Source organism: Narcine bancroftii, chromosome 5 (assembly GCF_036971445.1).
Source record: "Narcine bancroftii isolate sNarBan1 chromosome 5, sNarBan1.hap1, whole genome shotgun sequence".
Classification (NCBI taxonomy): Eukaryota; Metazoa; Chordata; class Chondrichthyes; order Torpediniformes; family Narcinidae; genus Narcine; species Narcine bancroftii.
In genome coordinates this window covers 217,875,734-217,895,254 of record NC_091473.1, presented here as the reverse complement: position 1 = coordinate 217,895,254, position 19,521 = coordinate 217,875,734, and the positions used below count along the sequence as shown (strand labels likewise).

At 39.7% G+C, this 19,521-nt stretch overlaps 1 protein-coding gene across 4 annotated transcripts in view; it reads right to left on the bottom strand.

Annotated features, from left to right (window-relative positions):
- LOC138764861 (26S proteasome non-ATPase regulatory subunit 13-like) overlaps nt 1-19,521 on the bottom strand; it is a 48,699-nt gene that overhangs the window by 9,368 nt on the left and 19,810 nt on the right. For all 4 annotated transcript variants that reach the window (XR_011358331.1, XM_069941238.1, XM_069941237.1 and 1 more), the window contains 5 exons: nt 17,044-17,215; nt 10,377-10,456; nt 8,817-8,946; nt 6,649-6,707; nt 2,833-2,913 (listed from right to left, as the gene is read on the bottom strand). Coding sequence is in view for 3 of the 4 variants with exons in the window: in XM_069941238.1 (XP_069797339.1) it covers nt 2,833-2,913; nt 6,649-6,707; nt 8,817-8,946; nt 10,377-10,456; nt 17,044-17,215 (522 nt within the window). In the remaining variant the exon portion in view is untranslated. The remainder of the gene's footprint in view (nt 1-2,832; nt 2,914-6,648; nt 6,708-8,816; nt 8,947-10,376; nt 10,457-17,043; nt 17,216-19,521) is intronic.

Genomic DNA, 19,521 nt, shown 5'->3' with positions numbered 1-19,521 from the left:
ATATAAGGGGCCATTGGCGAAAGTGATAGTAAATGGATATATATCAAAACAATTTAACTTGAGCAGATCAACAAGGCAGGGATGCCCACTATCGCCCTTATTGTTCGCGTTAGCCATATAACCACTAGCAGAATTGATAAGAACAGAAAATAAAATAAAAGGGATAAAAATAAAAGACAAGGAATATAAAATCAGTTTATTTGCAGATGACGTTATAGTATACTTAACAGAACCTCATAAGAATTACATAAGAAATTGAAGGAATATGGAGAAGTGTCGGGATACAAGATTAACGCAAATAAAAGTGAAGCAATGCCAATGAATAATGCGGATTTCTCAAAATTTAAGAAAGAATCACCATTCAGATGGCAAATGCAAGCAATACAATACCTAGGTATACAAATAAATAAAAACCTCAGCCATCTATATAAACTCAATTATTATCCACTAATGAATAAATTACAGGACGACTTAGAGCATTGGAAAGACTTACCACTCACACTAATAGGAAGGATAAACTGTATTAAAATGAACATTTTCCCAAGGATACAATACCTATTTCAGACATTGCCAATACACTTGACGGAGAAATTCTTCAAGGAGTTAAAGAAAATAATAAGGAAATTTTTATGGAAAGGGGGAAACCGAGGATAGCACTCGATAAATTAATAGAATGGTATAAACAAGAAGGCTTACAACTGCCAAACTTTAAATGGGAGAGAAAAGAGATCAAAAAAATAGAAAATTTCTTTTCAGGAAATAAATTATTATCCTTTGAACAAATGAAGGATAAATATAATATAACTCACGATACAGTGTTGGCATACTACCAACAGAAATCCTACTTGAAGGTCAAATTGGGAAGCAGTCTGAAGTTACCAGAGGGAAGTAATTTTGAATATGTGATTACAGACAATGATAATCAAAAAATTTATAACAAACATGTATATTAAACTGCAAGAAAAGGAGAATGAGGAAACAAATGGTAAAACTAAACAAAAATGGGAGTAAGATCTAAACATAAAGATAAAGAAGGAAACATGGGAGAAGTTATGCTCAGGAACTATGAGAAATACAATAAATACGAGGTTACGTATGATACAATATAACTGGATACACAGGCTATATATTACACCTCAAAAGTTAAATAAATGGGACCCAACAGTATCTGACAGATGTTTTCGCTGTAAAAAGGAAATGGGAACAACAATTCATGCAATCTGGACATGTGAGAAAGTGAAAAAATTTTGGGAAGATCTAAACCAGATATTAAATAAAATCACAAAAAGCAATATACCAAAAAACCCAGAGATCTTCCTCCTAAGTAACATAAAAAACAAAGAATTTGGACTTGATTTGGATGGTGCACAAAAAAGATTTGTTAGGATAGGCCTAGCTGAAGCAAAAAAATGTATTATGTCAGCCTGGAAATTAGAAGACAACTTGAGAATACAACAATGGTATATAGAAATGAATAAATGTATTCCATTAGAAAAAATAACATACAATTTAAGAAATAATATTACAATATTTGAACAAATATGGGAGCCATACATGAAACACAATAGAGGAAACCTACCGGGGACATCTACCACCTAAAATGACAGAAGGAGAAGGGAATGAAAAGAATTGACTCAGTGAAATTTCTTGTTTATTTTTATTGAGTGACAACATTGTTTGACGGGTTTAATGTATCTTAGATTCTGAACTTTAAATGAATGGGAGGGGAAGTAGGGAGGGTGGGATGGGAAGGGGGGGGGAGAAAAATACACTGTATATATTTGAAAAGGAAAATGTATGTATCTTGATCAATGTGGTGTATAGTGTGAAAAAAAAAATAAAAAAAAGCATCATGGAAGCAAAGGGTAACCAACGATTTTGGCCTGAGCCTTTTGTCAGGAATAAACAAAAACAGGCAGATGGGGAGCAGGGGAAGTTGGAAGAAAGGCTAATAGAGTTCATAGGTATATACATGTGGGAGGGTAAGAGAGTTAAAAAAAGCTAAGTGATAGGGAGAAGGTTGAGGGCAGCTCTTTGATAGAAGGAAGGGTTGGAGAGCTGGAGGAAAGGAGACAGAGATAGGGAAAAAGAGAGATGGAGGGGAGGGGTTTAACAGAAATTGGAGAAGACTATGATGATGCCACCTGGTTCACGAGTGCCAAGATGAAGTTTTTCTCCATTTTGCGATGGCCTCGGATTGACAGTGCACGAGCCATGGACAGACATGACACTGTGGGGAATTAAAATGGTTGACAAATGGGAAGTCCTTGTTTTTGGAGCAGACAGATAGAAGGTGCTAAATGAAGCAATTTCCCAATCTGCATCCAATCTCCCCAATGTAGAGGAGGCTGTATTGGGAGCACAGGTTGTAAACAACCCTTACAGATTAAGATGAAGCGCCGCAGCAACTCTTTCATTGATATTCTATCAATGAATTTATAGTTGGGAAAGTACTAATCACATTAGGGCATGCAAGTTAGCAATGTGCAAGAAGAGACACCACAGTGTGGTTCTGTCCTCAAAAGGCTGGAGTCTTCCTGCAAACCACGTTCATCACATTGCCACATGGTCTCATTCTACAAACTTACAGCAGTGCTTAAGGGAAGAATCAAATGAAAGTACAAATTTGTGTGCAGTGTTAGAATGATACATTCCAAAAATAGAGCTAAACAGAATTGGGGGTGTTTCCTGCTGCGGTGATGGACTGGGAGATGTGACCATCAAAAATAACAAACACTGAGGATTCATTAAACAGAAGCCAACGTGATGGCCAAAAGGGCTTTTTCCTGTGCTGAACCATTCTATGCTCTCATAATCCTCCCCGAAGCTCACCTCGTCGACCGGCACCTTGGCCTGATGGGAGATTTGCTGGAACGTCATCTGCCGATGATTGGCTGGTCTTGCAAACACCATCTCAGAAACAGAAAAAGAATTTTAGTAAGAACTGAAATCATGCTTGACCACGTGGGAATGAATTGGAGGTAGTTTGGCCAAGTGAGTGGAAGCTGGCAGTTGGGGAACTGACCACTTTCATGCCAGTTAAGTAAGCAGAGAAATTCAACTGAAAGGAGAATTTGGATGTCAAACATGGTGTAGAACACAGTGGAGTTGTGAAGAGGCAAAGACAGTTACCTGCAACCACCATTTCTCCCTTCAATCCTCCTTCAAGTTTTATACACTTATTTCACAAATAATTTAGATTTAGTGAAAGTATGGACATAAATCATAAAATCCATTAAAATAACAGAAATCCACATCACAGTATAGGCCCTTCACCCTAATATTGTGCTGACCCAATAACCTACTCTAACAAATGCCTAGAACATCCTCACTGCTTAACTGTCCATTTTTCTCAGTTCCTTGTGCCTATCTAATAGTATTTTAAAAGATCCTATTGTACCTGCCTCATCATTGTTTCTGGCAGTGCATACCATCTGTAATGGAGAGGCAGCGTCCATCTGGTGGTGCCACTGTGCTCCTGTTCTGTGGATACACTGCCTGCCAATCAAGGTCAAAGACTCATCCCAAGCCATCAAGGTTACCCTTCCGATTCGCCTACCTAAAATGCCAGGTGCTCTAGTCCAGGCAGCCCACCCAAACTCAGCCCTGACCTTCACCCAATTGGCCTAGGTGAATCACCTCAGCTGATCCCTGCTCTTGGCCTCGAGCCCCCCAGTACTGCTTGCAGACTATAAAAGACTATGTGCCCCTTTGTTCTGCCTCTTTGAACTCCTCGTGGCACCTTAGTAGCACCTTTCACATTGGGTTGGGGCAAGTCTTGAGGTCAGGTAGGAAGAGCCGTGGATGGGTGGGTGTGTGGGTGTGTGTGTGTATATATAGAGATTTACCTAACATATCAACCCCATTGTCCAGTTTCCATCTCTGAAATTAACATATGCTTTGTACCTCAACTTTGGTTCTTATCCTGTGGGACCCACACAAACCTGAACGACACCATTCACCCACCACTCTGTGAAAAATGTACCCCCTGAACTTGCTCCCAAACACTTTAAAATCATGTCCCCTCACTAGCCATTGCCATAGGAAAAAGCCTCTGGCCACCCACACTATTAATGTCCCTCATCGTCCAAAATGCCACCGCTCATTCTCCATTGCTCCAAGGAGAAAGGGCCAGGCTCACTCAACCCACTTTCATAAGGCATGCTCTCCAATCTAGGAAAAATCCTTGTACGCCCTCTCTAAACCATTCACAACCTTTCTGTAGCGAGATGACCAGAATTGAACACAATATTCCATAGCTGCACAGAACCTCCCACCTTTCAACAGCTAATCCTTTTATGACAAGGTGATTACTCAAAGTAAAAGGAAGACTCCCACATTTAACTGGAAAATAATCCCAGGATGACTCAAATGTACCTTACAGGCAAACTCTTTCAGAAGTAGCAAGAGAATTTTAATGAAAGAAGTGAAGGAATTTACAAACAGCAAAATCCCACAGAGAAATGACATGGAGAACGAGGTGAATTAAGCAATTCCCTACTCTTTCTTGAAGGAACATATGTTTAATTCCTTGGTTGAAGGATGCCAGTAAATTTACTTGGTCCTCCTGTATTAGTAAATTCAGAGAGGATAATATGGGAGACCTTGAGCTCACTCAACTCAGAGGAGAATGTAGCTGAAATTACAAACTTCTTCCTGCAGGCTGTGAGATTAATGAGCAAATTATATTTTTATATATAGATTGATAGAGTGAGCGAGCGAGAGTGAGAGATTATATCTTTAAGTATATGTGATAATATGCTATGCATTGTGTGAATATATGTGTGCACCGTGGTCCAGAGAAATGCTGTTTCGGCTTGTTGTACATGTACAGTCAGATAATAATAAAACTGAACTTGAAGCCTTTCATTATTCACAGGATTAATCTATACAGAACTATATTAAATCACAGATGTGATTACATTGTATAAAGTATTGCAGAACTTTATGGGTTGCTTAGGTAATGCAACTCTGAGCGACTGGCTGACCTCATTGATCAGCACATTTATCCGTAGACAATTTTTCTTAAGTCCTCAAAGCAACATACATGTTCACAATACCTCTACTTTTTTGTAACTGCTTTCTAAACCAAGTGCACAGAAAGCTAGACAGCACTGAAATAGGCCCTATGGCCCAATCCAGGTTGTCCATTCAACCAGTCCAATATTCTATCAACCCCTTATCCAACTGTCTAAATACCTTTTAAAAATCACATGTATACCTGACTAAACAGCTTCTTTTGGAAGTTCATCCCATAAACCCACTACACTCTATGTGGGGGAAAAAAAACATTGTCCCTCCGTTCTCTTTTAAATCTTTTCAGTCTCACTTCAGACCCATGATCCTTAGTTTTAGACTCTTATTATATATCTTATTATATTAATATTATATTAAGATATTATATATCTTGGGTAAAACATGGTCTATTCATTATCTTCATCCCTTAAGATTTTGTACATCTCTACAAAGTTACCCTTTTTTCACATCCCCAGCTTATTCAGCTTCTATTTGTAACTCAAAATATTTTGTAGCATTTTAAAATATATACTGTTATAAACAAGACACAAGAAATAGGAACAGGAATCAACCATCAGGCCCGTTGAGCATACTGTCATTTAATATGATTGATCTAGCCATGAACTCCTCTCCATCTACCCTCCCCGCTCCCATAACTCAGAATTACCCTACTATGAAAAAAATCTAACTGCTTCTCAAATATATTTAATGTAGCAGTCTTTCCTGTTTCCCCGGGCAGAGAATTCCAGATGCACTGTTCTCTGGGAAAAGCAGTTCCTCCTCATCTCTGTTCCAAGTCTACTCCCCGAATCTTGAGGTGATGGGAACTAAGTTTCCGGTTAAATGGATTAATTCCTCCAACACTCTGTATAAAACTCTTACCACTCTAACAAAATTTCTAAATCCTCTTGATTTAACGTATTTACAGCCATTATATTTTTATAACCTCTTACTTCAGATCCATTTGTACATGGAAGCATTTCCCTCTGATCTGTCTTTTTCAGTTTCTCACTAATTTACAAAGTACCTTCATCCATTTTTAATTCCTCAATGACAATCTGGGTCCCTCTCTAATACCCAGTCCTTTTGTAATGGCATCTTCCACTCCAACTGCAGGAGAATCAATGCCCTCCTTTTACCTTTTAAATTGCTATTCTTCAGGGCCCCAAACATTTCTCCAGGTTAAACATCACTTCAAACAGGAATGGGAATGGAGCCACATAGAATGGTCTATGGAAGAATGGGCTATTTCCTTCTCCAAAAGGAAATTTTGCAACCAGGTGGGTTCTTAAAAATCTCAAATCTGATGGCTCGATGCTCACTTTTACTGATATCAACTGTGTTTTTTCAAAAACACAGTTCAAATTGCCTAAATGCCACATTGGGATTTCAATGCCAAAACCTCCAGATGAACTGATTCGGCCTTAGAGTAACCGACACAGTATAGTAACACAATATCTGCACTAACATTCAGTTTGACTGCACCGATTGGAATGGAAATATTTGTCAGGCATTTCTCAGTTTGGACCATTCTGAAGCAATGATCCTACAAGTGGTAACTTGAACTTAACTATCCCTGCACTCTCCGAGTCCTGTGCGCCTCTCATGGCACGTTGTCACAGCAGGACTTACCTCCATTAAGCAGAGCATCTGGAGTTTTTCCTTCAGTCGCTGTTCATTACTGGCCAGGTCTGACTGTCAGAGAGAAGCAAGACAACAGGTTAGTTCCTGCATTTATTCCTGTTAGTATTTCCATTGGGCTGAATTGGCATAGTTCTCTGTAATTCAAACACTCATTCTGCTTTTATTTGTTAATGAAAGAGAAGCAGCTGCTACTCTCTCTAATGTCAGTTGCAATCCTCTATGTCCTACAATGACACAGCTGCTGGCCTCTGTACCAAAATATCACTTTAACACCCAAACCTTTCCAGAAAATCATTTTCACTGGGACAATCATTTTACATACAAATTTCAGAATGCAACCACGTTTTATGTTGCCCCCTCATTTCTTTGAGTAATGAAGGAAAAACTTTAAAAGTATGCTTTATGTTTATCTAACATCCAAAAGATATGTGGGTTGAAGTTAATTGGCCATTGTAAATTATCCCTGGTGTATAGGTAGATTATGAAGGTCTGGGGTAGGGGAAAGTATATAGAATTAGTGTAAATTGGTGGTTGACACTCAGCATGGACTTAGTGGGCCAAAGGGTGCGTGTGGAGATAAAACAAAGTGCTGGTGAATGACTTGGGCTGCTGTAAATTTTCCCTAATGTTGCTGGATGGCAGGAGTATTGAGGTGCAATTGAAGAATGGGACTGATGGGAATGTACTGATTTGGTAGAAGGTTGATGAGCTGAATGGTCTCTTTCTACATCACAAAAATAAATGAAAGATTTATGAAGACATTGGGACAAGGAATTACACAGTTATATAGCATGGAAACAACTGTTTTGGCCAAACACATCCATGTTGATCAAGCTGTCTCCCCAAGTTAGTTCCATTTGCCTTAATTTGGCCCACATCACTTTCAACATTCCGTATCCATGTACACACCCAAATCCATATTGTAATTGTACACACCTTCTGGCAACTTGTTTCACATATACACCATCATCTGAGTGGAAAAAAAAGTTACCCTTTAACTCTTTTCCCTCTCACCTTAAATCTCGGCCCTTTAGTTTTAGTCGCCACTACTCTGGGGAAAAGCATACGACTATTCACCATAATCAATGCTCCTCATTTTATATACCTCGACAAGGTCACTTTCCTCCAGGGGGGGGAAAAAGCCTCAGCCTTTCCAATCTCTCCTTAAAACTTAAGCTCTCCAGTCATCGCACTATTCTTGTGGATCTTTTTTGCACCGATCTGAAGGGCATCTTTCTTATCCAGAACTTCACACAATTAATCCCAAAATACCAAGTATATCCCAGAAATGCAGAACCTTAGGAGTTACAGCATGACAGCCACTGGTAGAAGCTCATTAAAGACCAGAAAACAAAAAAAATTCAGGTATTTCTTTGAGGTAAAGAATGGGGAGATTACAGAAAATGTATTGGCAAGAATGTGAAAATAATAATTAAGATTGTAAGGGCAAAAATATGCAGATGCTAGAAATCCAAGGTTCGTTTAATTTTCATTAAATTTTAATTTAGACATATAGCATGGAAATAAGCCTTTTCGACCCTCAAGCCCGTGCTGGCCAATTACACCCAAATGACCAACAACCCAGTATATTTTGAATAATGGAAGGAAACTAGAGCATCTATCTAGAGGAAATCCTCGCAAACATGGGGAGAACGTGCAAACTCCTTACAGTATCGGATATGAATGCCAGTCGCTGGTTCTGTACCAACCACTACATTAACCACGTCATCCCCAAAATATGTAAAATATGTGATATACTTCAACTTTTGCCTATCATAAGGCAATCAAAAGAGGATTCCTTCAGAGAGTGTCCATGGATTTGTTGTCAGTATTTCCACAGCCACACAGACTCCTGTTTAATCCACACCCGAGCTCCAATACAAAAAGAAAATGCTGAAAATATTCAGCTGTTCAGACAGCACCTCTGAAGTAATGAGTTAGAACTCTAGGATGATAGCCTGACATGGGCTTGTACTCAACACTGCCTTTCTAGTGAATTATAATCCAGTGATTCAGGTTGTGAATGGAATTGCATCTAAATGAACCTTAACCAAGTTTCTGAAACCATCTGCCCAAGTGTGTTTTAAAACAAAAACTAGAATCTTATGGAACACATTATTGCTACAAAACTTGAGTTAGTGTCAAAAGCATTCAACTTGCCTGTGATCCCCAGTAGGTTTTCAAACAGAAGAAGGTCTCCACATCCCCACCGTTGAAAGCATACAGGGTATCAATCAGCCACTGGTTCTCTGTATTGCGCAATGATTCCAAGATTGGGTGCATTAGCTGCAAAGAAAGAAGCTTCATTACCAACAGCACATGGAGGAGTAAGAATTCCCCCAACATCCATTGATCCCTCTGCTTTCACTCCACGGTGCCTTTGGGGCTGCAGATGGCAACAACTTGGAGGAAAAAAAAATTGCATAAAACAAACCCTGTTTTGTTGATGTGGGGAAAAAAAGCATTTTTGACTGTATTTTTGTTCTCAAGCCATTTTTGCTCTGCTAAACATTGCCAAAATTGGATTCTTCGATGCTTTTGTTTGCCATCCATCTCTATTTATTCCACTGACATTAGGAGAGCTCAAAACAAGAGAACATGGGTTAAAGATGTAACGTTTAAAGGGAATATTTGAGGAGAATTTCTTCAGTGTGGTGGGTGTGTGGAATGAGCTGCCATCTGAATTAGTGAATTAGCCTCAGTTTTGACATTTAAGAAAAATTTGGATGGGTACATGGTTGGGAGGGATATAGACCTAGTGCAGGCCAGAGGGATTAGGTAGAATACAAGTACTGAAGGGCCCATTTCTGTGCTGTAGTGTTCTTAGATTTGGAGTATTATCTACAACAATATTGTGGGGAGCAGGGAGGGAGGCTATTTGGGTTTGATTATCCATGGGACACTCTGACATGTATCCATCTGTTCCGTGACTCAGCTGGAACACGAAATGAAATCTTGGACCCCAACTACCGCGTTCTAACGAGGTTTTACTGCACTGGAAGAATAGCGCTCCACATTTTCCTCTAGTCTTCAAGGTATCAACTTTTCATCATTCCCTTCAGTTTCTTAGATAATCTTGCACTTATAAAACAATTAATCCCAATCCTTTCATCTCATGGACTACCACTGTATTGAGATATTTATCAAATATCTTCTATATGGACCACATCAACTCCACTGCTTTAATCCATTCTGACCTCCCTCAATCAACAACTTCAAACCATTCCAATATGAATCATCTTCACAACCCCATACCTATCCTCTCGCCAATTCATTCCATTCTCACTGAGTTCACAAATCACAATGGGGAAAGTAAATTCAGGATGGAAAGACAGATGCATAGAAATACATTTTAAATGAAATATGAAACTAACTTTGAAAAGAGCAAGAAAGAGACAGATTACACATGATACAATTCAATTGAAAAGCTCAAATGGAGTGCATAAAGTGAGCATGCACACAATGTATTATTGAATTCAAATTCCAAAAAAAAATCAAACAGTTCACATGACTGTTAAAATAATTCTGCAGGTTTTAAATAACTGTCAGAATGAAATTTTTACTGCGATTCAGAAGAACTGCACATAACCAAATGTGTTTTCTACAAATTGAAAATCGCTTTTGGACAGTGAATAATTTTGACATTTCTAAATCTGGCAGACGTTCTGCAATCAAAGTCAGAACTAGTTTCACAAATTATTTAATGTTGAACTTACCAGTTCACCAAAGTTATAAATCCCCTCCCCCAGTAGTGCAGCCAGGCCCAGGGTGAATGCTCTCTGCTGCTGTGAGCCCACTAGTGAGAATGAAAAGTGAAAAAAAGAAATTAGTCTGGAAAGTTTCAATGTGCAAGCTTCAGACATACCTCACAACCCAGGTTGAGTGCAACACGTCCAAATCAACGAATACAAATGAACAGAAACAGCCACATCCAAGTTTTACCAAAGGACTGGAGCAAAAAGTATAATTTAAAAAAAGAGAAAGTGAGAGAAAAAAGTGGAAGAACTAAAATGTCTAATTCTTTCCAGACAAAAATACGTCATCCAGGCACAATGAGATGGATCACAAATTCTGAGTAAAGAGGTGGGGAAAGCTAGAGGTTAGAGAAAAATATCTAGGGCAAAGAGATAGCTCTGACACCTAACAGGGACTCAATAGGCCAACTGGCATCCTCCGATACTGTACTGAAATAGGAAACATTGGTCACCATTTTCCATTCCTCCTTGGATATTGGAATATTCCCATAGAATTATAGAAGGGCAAATATTCCTCCCTTGTTTAAAAAGAACAAGCAATACAAACCAAAATACAAACTGAGTATTTTAATGGGAGGCAATGGAAGCTTTTAGAAGTAATAACCTTGGTTCATGCTTGTCCAAATGGCTATTAAATAGCTCCAAAAAAAAAAAAAGAGCCAACAATTATAGGTCAAGAATAAACTTTTAATTAACTTAAATACTTGAACAGAAATTATGGATATAGTAATTCTACATCAGTACTTTAAAAATGTTTTTGATAAATTAGGTCACATGGAGCTCATTAGAGAAATTATAAGATCAGGAAATAAAACTTGCAGCCTAGATAGAAATCGGTGAAGTGATGGATTACAGAGTGGTGCTGAACGTTTGCTCTTTTTTCAGGTGAGGAGGAGGCATTCCCTGAGCTTTAATTGGAGCACTGTTCTGCTGCTATTGAATATATAACTTGGATTTGGGTTAAAGGTTATCACTTCAAAGTATGTAACAACACAAAGCACAAAATGAAGTAAACTGCAATTTTGACCATGACTATCTTCAAGGAGGCTGTTGGAAGGGACAGATAAAGCTCAATGTTGAGAAGTGTGGGGCATTATACTTGGTGATGTAGAATGGAGCGAGATAATACAAACTAAATGATTTAAAAATATATATATATATATATATATGCACAGTGGCAGATTAACCATTAGGATGAAGCCTCGGGGCCTAAAAGATAAGGGGGCCTGTGGCGTCACAACCACAGTACACCAATGTAACCACTTGTCAATATGGGCTCGCGCTAGTCCTAGGTCGATCCATCAATCAAGGCTCCAAAATGCCAAACCAGACTCCAGAAATCTGTGGCGCTGGGTCTTTTCATAAATGGCTATGGTGAACATCACAGAACACCAAATAGCGCAGTAGCCAGTTTCATAGCCGCTAGAAATACCCAGAAACCCCATGGCGAGAATGTACTTTATCTCTACTGAAGGAGTCAAGGTGGCAGTCACAATTCAGAATTGATTTAAAGAGCATGCGTAGTGTTCTCCAACACCCAGATTCTGTGAGGGTGAAGCAGTGAATGTGGGCGTGACTGTGTCTGTGTCGTGCTGTTGCCTGGGTGACGTGTGGCAGTTTCTGGGAGCTGGTAGCAGCAGCATAAAAATTTGCAGCATGTGTGAGGAGGGAGCTCAGAAATACCAGTCACCTGCATTAAGTGAACTACAAGAAGGGCGCACGGCCAGAGGCAAGTATTACTAAAGGAGAGAGCAGTCGCAAATGATGCCCAGGTGGCCAGGCCTTCGCTGGAGAGTGAGGGTCAGTGGGGGTGGCCTCGGCACCATGGCGGGGAGTGAAGGGTGATGGCTTGGCCAGTGGCGGGGAGCAAGGGTAGCCAGTCCTGTGGAGGGGGTAGTCTGGGCTGAGGCAGGGGGTGACGGGGGTAGCTAATGCGCTCCTGCAGACTGCAAGTAAAGGCCTCAAATAAATATACAGTAGCAATTAGATCTTGGTAGATAAACTTAAAATAATTTGGTAACAGATACCAAGAAACCAGCATTAAATTATAAAGCTGTATAGAATTAATCAGTAGCTTCTTTTTGCGAAGACATTTAAGTAAAATGACAGATCACTATGGTCTCCTGCCTGCTATCTTTATCAGGTGGATACTCCAAGAGAATTCACGAGTCGTGAAGAAGCTACCTACTTTGGATGAGGCCCCTGTAGTGTAGGAGTACTTTCACAAGAAGGCCGCAGCAGTTTAAGGTGCAATACACAAATGTGCTGAAGGAACTCAGCAGGTCACACAGTACAGGTGTAAAAGGTTAATCCATGTTTTAGGCCTGGACCCTTCATCAGGTAAAAAGGCAGCTCAAGGTGTTGGCTTTACCTTCAAGGGGACTGAAAGATGGGCAACTCATTCTGGTCTTGTCCACGATAAACAGATTCCAAGAAAATTAATATTTCAAATAAAGCATTTGTGCAGACACCCTTGAAGACTGATGAACCAGCAAAGGAAGCCGTAAATAAAGCTATCTGGGTCCAGGTTTTACAAATAATGACGCAGGATACAAAAGTCATAAGACTAAGCAAAACCAGAGAACTATACAGGTTTGACTTCATCTTGGCAACACATTTTTGGTCAGCATTGGAGGAGGCAGAGTTCTGGACGAGTTCTAAAGGTGTGAATAGAGATCAGAAGTTGGAGGGTATATTTTCTTTGAAAAGGCCAAAGATATTTGATTACATAAAATGAACCTTCTTAGAATGGGCTATGTAAAAGCAGGACTCTGTAGAATCATTTTGCGGGTCAGCTAGCATGTTTGAAAAGAGAAACAGAATTAAGGTTTCAGGTCAAAGACTTCAGTTTTTCTTTCCACAGGTGCTGTCTAATCTTTCCATGCTTCTGGCATTTCATGCTTTTATTTCAGATTTCTAACATCTACACTTCTTTTGATTTTTGAATGGGTTAAGACCAAATAGCACAGGGGATGAGAAATGACTGGAAAAATTGCAACAAAGTCACAGCAACCAGAACAATGCTCAATTCTACACAAACTAGTCAATGTAGAATCTCCATTTCTTATACAACCAGAGTTACAAAGCTGAACTTTCAAACTCAAGGTACAGTAAAACCACTTGTATCCGGAAGTCAAGCAACTGGCAGCCTTAAGCAAACGGCAAAAAAAGGAAATTTTGAAAATTAACATAAATAAGAATAAAATAATAGGTAAAATATGCAAGTTTAAAATTATAAAAGTGAATATTCTCTGAAATAACACATAAACCTTTGGTAAAGATGGGAGCAAAAATTCCGCCATTGGAGTGCCTTGATTGTGCTTTGCTTGTAGCAACTGTTTGAACGTAGTTGTGTGCAACAGCAGTGGCATCGTCCAGGATGAAGACCTGGTTGATGCCACTTGCCGTAAGGGTAACTCTCTTAAAGTGTCTCCTTATCCCTGCTGAGTAAAAGTGGCGCCTGTCAGAAGATTTGTCTGTAAACTTAGGGGAGGGGGTTAATTATCTATGATGTTATTGTTCATCTTTCGGGCGACTCCATGGAGGGGGAAGGAATCAGCATATGGAGTGACAGTTAAATGTTTTCAAAGAATGTGATTGAAGTAAAATGCTTTAAGATTTATAGTATATATGTATGCAAGTGATGTTTGATCAGTGTAAGTACAGTATAGTATTTTTGTCTTTTAAACTGTTTGTTCTTAATACAGGTGTATTAGTTAGGCATTGTAGGAGCAAGTCTCAAGCAACTAGAAAGTACACTTATCCCCAGGTGCCGGATACCAGGAATAATCAAAATGGTATTGGACTGAAAATTCATTCAATACACAAGAGCAAAGGATAATGATCTAGAGCACCGACTGATGATCTGTGTGGAGTGGGACTTTGCAGCTTTATCTGATATAGTTGGATTTAAATTTAGGGGCCATGTGCACATTTTTAGACAAAAACTGGCAGTGCAATTGAGTGTGGAAGGTTGCTAAGTCGCAGGAACATATTAATTGTACAGATGTTGTGCATGGAATTCAATCTCAAGAAGTGCAAGGTACTGCTTGGATGAGGATAAACAAGACATGGGAACACACAATAAATACCACATATTGAGATGCAAAGTAATGAGGAGAGGCCTTGTAGCCGACATCCACAGATCTTTGAAGATATCAAAACAGGTAAGGCATATGTGTTGCTTATTTTTATGGTCTGATAGGAGCAGGGAGTCATGTCAGGATTGTTTCAAACAAAAGAGGTATACAATGTGCAGTTCAGGTCATAAGCTACAAAAAGCATATAACAGAAAGATGAGATTTATGATGACATCCCGAGGAATGAGGAATTATGTATTTTCAATGATGCGAGCTTATACAAAGAAAGCCTCCCCCCCCCCCCCCACCCCAAACTAATTACACCTTCTATCACTTTGTCCATAGCCTAACAAGCATCAAGTGCATTTTTGGTTACCACCCTTTCAGGTGTCAAGTTCCAAACTCTGACCTTTAGATTAAAAACATTGCCCCTCTAATTCTTTTGCCAAATACTGGTACATTGAATGCACATCTCCTAGTTTTTTTTAAAACCCATCTGCTGAAGGTTCTTATTTACTCTGTCTAGGTCCTTCATAATTAAATGTCTCCTCAGTTTCCAAGGAAAATATCCTATCCTACCTCATCTGCCTTCTGCGTCAAAACAAATCATTCTTGGCAAAATCCCCCTAAATCTCTCCACTCAGTCTAATTAGTGTCATGTTCAGTTCCAGAAAAACCCCTCTGTTCATGTATGCCATGACTTAAAAAACAAAGAACATCATCCAGTGTGCCTTTCTCACCAACTCATTAAGATTTCATTTTGCAATGAAATCTGGAATCATGTTTGGATGGGGTGAAAAATATCTAGCATTCAGTAACATGCAAAGCCTCATCGCTGTTGGTTTTCAGGCCACTCTGCTGAAATGAAAACTCCTTGCTCCACACTCAGAAGTAGGCAATGTTGGTGCCACTTGCACCTGTCTGCAACATAGGTTGCAAACTTGTTTGATAATTGGACAGAAGATCAAGATTGATTCAACACACATTCAGGAAAGAGTGAATATGTACATTGTACCTTTCAAACACGGTTGTGATGGAATGTGAAGCAACTGTCTCACTTCAGACAATAAATTATTCAATAGAGATTGAGATCACATTCATACAAACTCACAAGTATCAATCTTGCAGCAAAGCTCATTTGAAACCCTTCCTGAAGACAATGAACTGGTTCACTGGTTCAGATACAAAGAAAGTATTGCATGTGGTTCTGGTCAGCACATTTTGGGAAAGATATTTGATTGCTGGAAAAAAATAGAGAAGATTGACCAGAATGGTCCCAGATAGAGAGGGACTTTAGTTCCAGTGTTACTTTAAGAAGTTGGGATTGTTCTCCTTGGAGCAAAGGAGGCTGTGAGGGGGAGGAGAGCTCACAGAGGTGTGCATGGTAATGGCAAGTTCAACATATAAATCAAAGCTGTTCCCATCAGCTGATAGTTGGAAGATGAGGGAACCAGTGTTTACAACCATGGGGCTTGGAGAGACGTGTGGGGAAAAGCTAGTTTTTAAATGCAGTGTGGTAATGAGTTGGAAATTGCAGCCATTGGAGGGTAGTAGAGGTCTGGGAAATAATTTCAAAAGGAGTTTGGATAAGCACTGATGGCTTTACATTTGCAGGGATAAAAAGGGCAATGGGACTAATTGGGTTGCTCTGCAGAGAGCTATCATTCAGATGACTAGCCTCGATGTTTCAATGATCGTAACTATAGAGAACAATTTTCCAATGCAGTGGTAAAAACATTTTAAAATTAATGGCAGATTTCTGAAGATTTCAGTTATTCAAAACTGTAGAATCAAAGGATGGGAAGAAATTCTGTTCCTTAACAATCTTTCCCTTCTCCCTTGGTTCTTTATGGTGGTTATACTGACAAGGGGGAATCTTTTTATCTTTAATTTACCTTCAACTAAAGCACAAGGACAAACCACAAATAAAATATAAAAAGACCATTTGGACAATTTGCCTATCCTGGCACTTTGTAAGTATCAATCAATTAATTTGTCAAGTACAAATCAAATTCTGTTTTGAAAGAATTCTAGTGTAAAACACAAGTCTGCAGATGTTGTGATTGTAGTTAAAAACACAGAAATACTGGAGGAACTCAGCAGGTCTTGCAGCACCCAAAGGACAAAGATATATTACCAATATTTTGGGCCTGAGCCCTTCAAGGTCTCAGGCTCGAAATGTTGGTAATGCAGAGGCTGCGAGACCTGCTGAGTTCCTCCAGCATTTCTGCATGTTTTTACTGAAAAGAGAATTCTCTCTATTTTGGCAAAGATGTACAACAGTGGAGAGGGGGCTCACTTAATTTCTGAAATGTTATGTTAATGAAGCTATATTGCCTTCAGAAACTCTTTGTAGAGGAGAGGTTTAAGAAGACCTTGCAGAGAGATGCAAAATTATAAAGCAACTTTGGAGTGGGAGCTAAATCTTGGGAAAAAATTAAAAAGGGAAACAAGCAAAGTGTGAGAAACTACAGATATTTCCAACCAACTCCCCAACGACGGATACAGAGTTATCGTTACATTTGTAAAAGGAGGGCACCAGTGATTACTTGACAGGTCAGAGAGTTCGGTACAGCCGAGATACCGCAGAGCCTCCCTGTAGTAAGCAGCGTGGTCGCCCACCACCTGATAGTAACTGCTGGAAGTGTCGTAAAACCGGCCATGCACAGACGTCACTCCCGGCAACTTCTCCAGCATCTCGTCAACTTCTTCAATGAGTTTCTGATAAGTGGAAGGATCATGCAGATTAGATAGGGAAAAATAGCTTCTAGCAATTACTGGCAAACAAAGTGATGGGAGAAATAAATATTATTGGATCCTTATACTATAGACAGAAGATCAACCCTCCCATGGCGGCATCATCCATCACTAACTGATACTCTGAGAAATCTAAATTACAAACACCTTCAGGGCATCCAGCAGCTGGTGTTCTCATTTTCAACACAAGCATTTGTGTAGACAGCAAACATAAGTATTTTCCTGGGATAAAACCTTATAAACACTCAATCCCAGTGACTGTGGTTCAAGTTTTTTACTGCAGCAATTAGGGAGGACTGGAATGGCATGCAAGCAGGGCACCATGCAATTTAGTCACACAGACATTCAATTGCACCCACAGCCAAATTTCAGGTGCTGCAAGGTTCTTGGAAGCAAAAATATATGTGCTTAACTTTTCCAGTGCCCACCATTTAGATTTAGAGATACAGCCCTTCTGGCCCACGAACCTGTGACACCTAAATATATCAATTAATTTTCAAAGCCCATATGTTTTTGGAGGGTGGGAGGAAACCCAGACAGGGAGAACATACAAATTCTTTACAGAAAGCACCAGATTCAAACCCAGGATGCTGGTAATGTATTGCATTAACTGCTATGCTATCTGTGTTACCCTAATTTATGGGTTGTTGGAGGGGAAATAAGGGTTGGGTTAGGAGACAAGACAGGTAGATACCGTAGCTTTGGTGGGGAAGAGAGAGATTTATTGCGTAGATGGGGTAAGGACTGGAAGATTGTCTGGGGAGATGTCAGCAAACAACAGACTAGTTCAGGAGGTGGGAAGGGCAGAGAGTGCAATAATTGTGTGAAATGGTGGAAGAAGGATGCCAGGACCTGCAGTAAGTCAGGGAGGAGGAATTGTGTATGGATTGGAATTGGAGGGGTATTTGGATTGGTGACATTATTTTAGTAGGGAGAGGAAAATATGCAAAAGAATGTAGAAGGGTAAAATATTCCCTAGAAGGCCTTGAAGTTCAATGTTGAAAATGGAAGACCATATTGCCACAGGAGGCCCAGTGACTTGCACCCGAGGATAGCATGATCCAGGTTCCCCAGCAATGCTCCAATTGAGATGAACGGCACCATCCCAGGTGACACAAAAATTATGTTGGGATCAGAAGGATGACTATTGGCAGGAAGTGCCAGATTGCAGTTTTAGAATGATGCAAAATGACCATCATTCTGTGTCAGTCCCAGTATAAAAGAAGATTTCAATTCATTAAATAAAGCAGCATTGTACAAATGAATATCCAGGGCACAGTGTTTGCTCTTCTGCTTTGAATGCTGGACAAAGACCTTCTTTCATAAAAAACATTGCCATTTCACTTGTCCTGCTGTATCCCCTGTTTTACATCAAGAAATACTTGGTGAGTTGAAGTTTAGTCACACTTCATAACTTGGCAGACTTTGTGATATCAAAATACCAATTGTATATTTTCAGTCTCTATATTTGCACTTGAGCATAAAATCTAGATAGACTCTCTACTGCAAGAATTGAGCAAGTCTTATACCTTGTTTTGGATCAGATATTGAGCAATGGCTCCATGAAATCAAGCATCCTTCACTAGTGTCCTGAGCAATATTTATCCCACCATCAATGTTACAAGAACATATGTTCTAGTTATTATCACAATGCTGTTGTGGGATCTTGCAGTGGACAAATCGGTCACCATGTTTCCTTCAACAGTAACTACATGTAAAAATAGTACTTCATTTGCTGCAAAGCATTTTTGGATGTTCTGAAACAAATGTGAAAGATGATATACCAATGCGGTTTATTTTTGTGTGTTTTTTTTCTAAAAAGCAGGTTTTGCTTAGAAAAGTTTCACATGCAGAGATACAAAGCCTGCTCTTGTAACAAGACTAAAATCATTTGCGTATTTTTAGCTTAATTCACTGCCATTAATTTTTAGGTTGTGGCAGTGCACTCTCTCGTGGCGAACCAGCCCCGCAAGTAACACCACACTCCCTGCCTCAAGTCTCCTGCCCAGCGCATGCCTGGGGCAGCGATTATGTCACAATGCACGAGGTGACTGAGCTCGTGCTGCCCTTAAAAGGGAGCGCGCTGAATTTGAATAAAAAGTCATTAACAACTTTCAACGTGGTGGCTGAGTCTTTCTTGGCTGTGTCCAGCACTACATTGGTGATCCCATTGAGCCCAGACCCCTCTCTGGTCTCAAGAACATGGATCCGGCAGAGATCAATGCCGTTGCCATCAAACTGCCCCCCTTCTGGACCCATCGCCTGCGTAC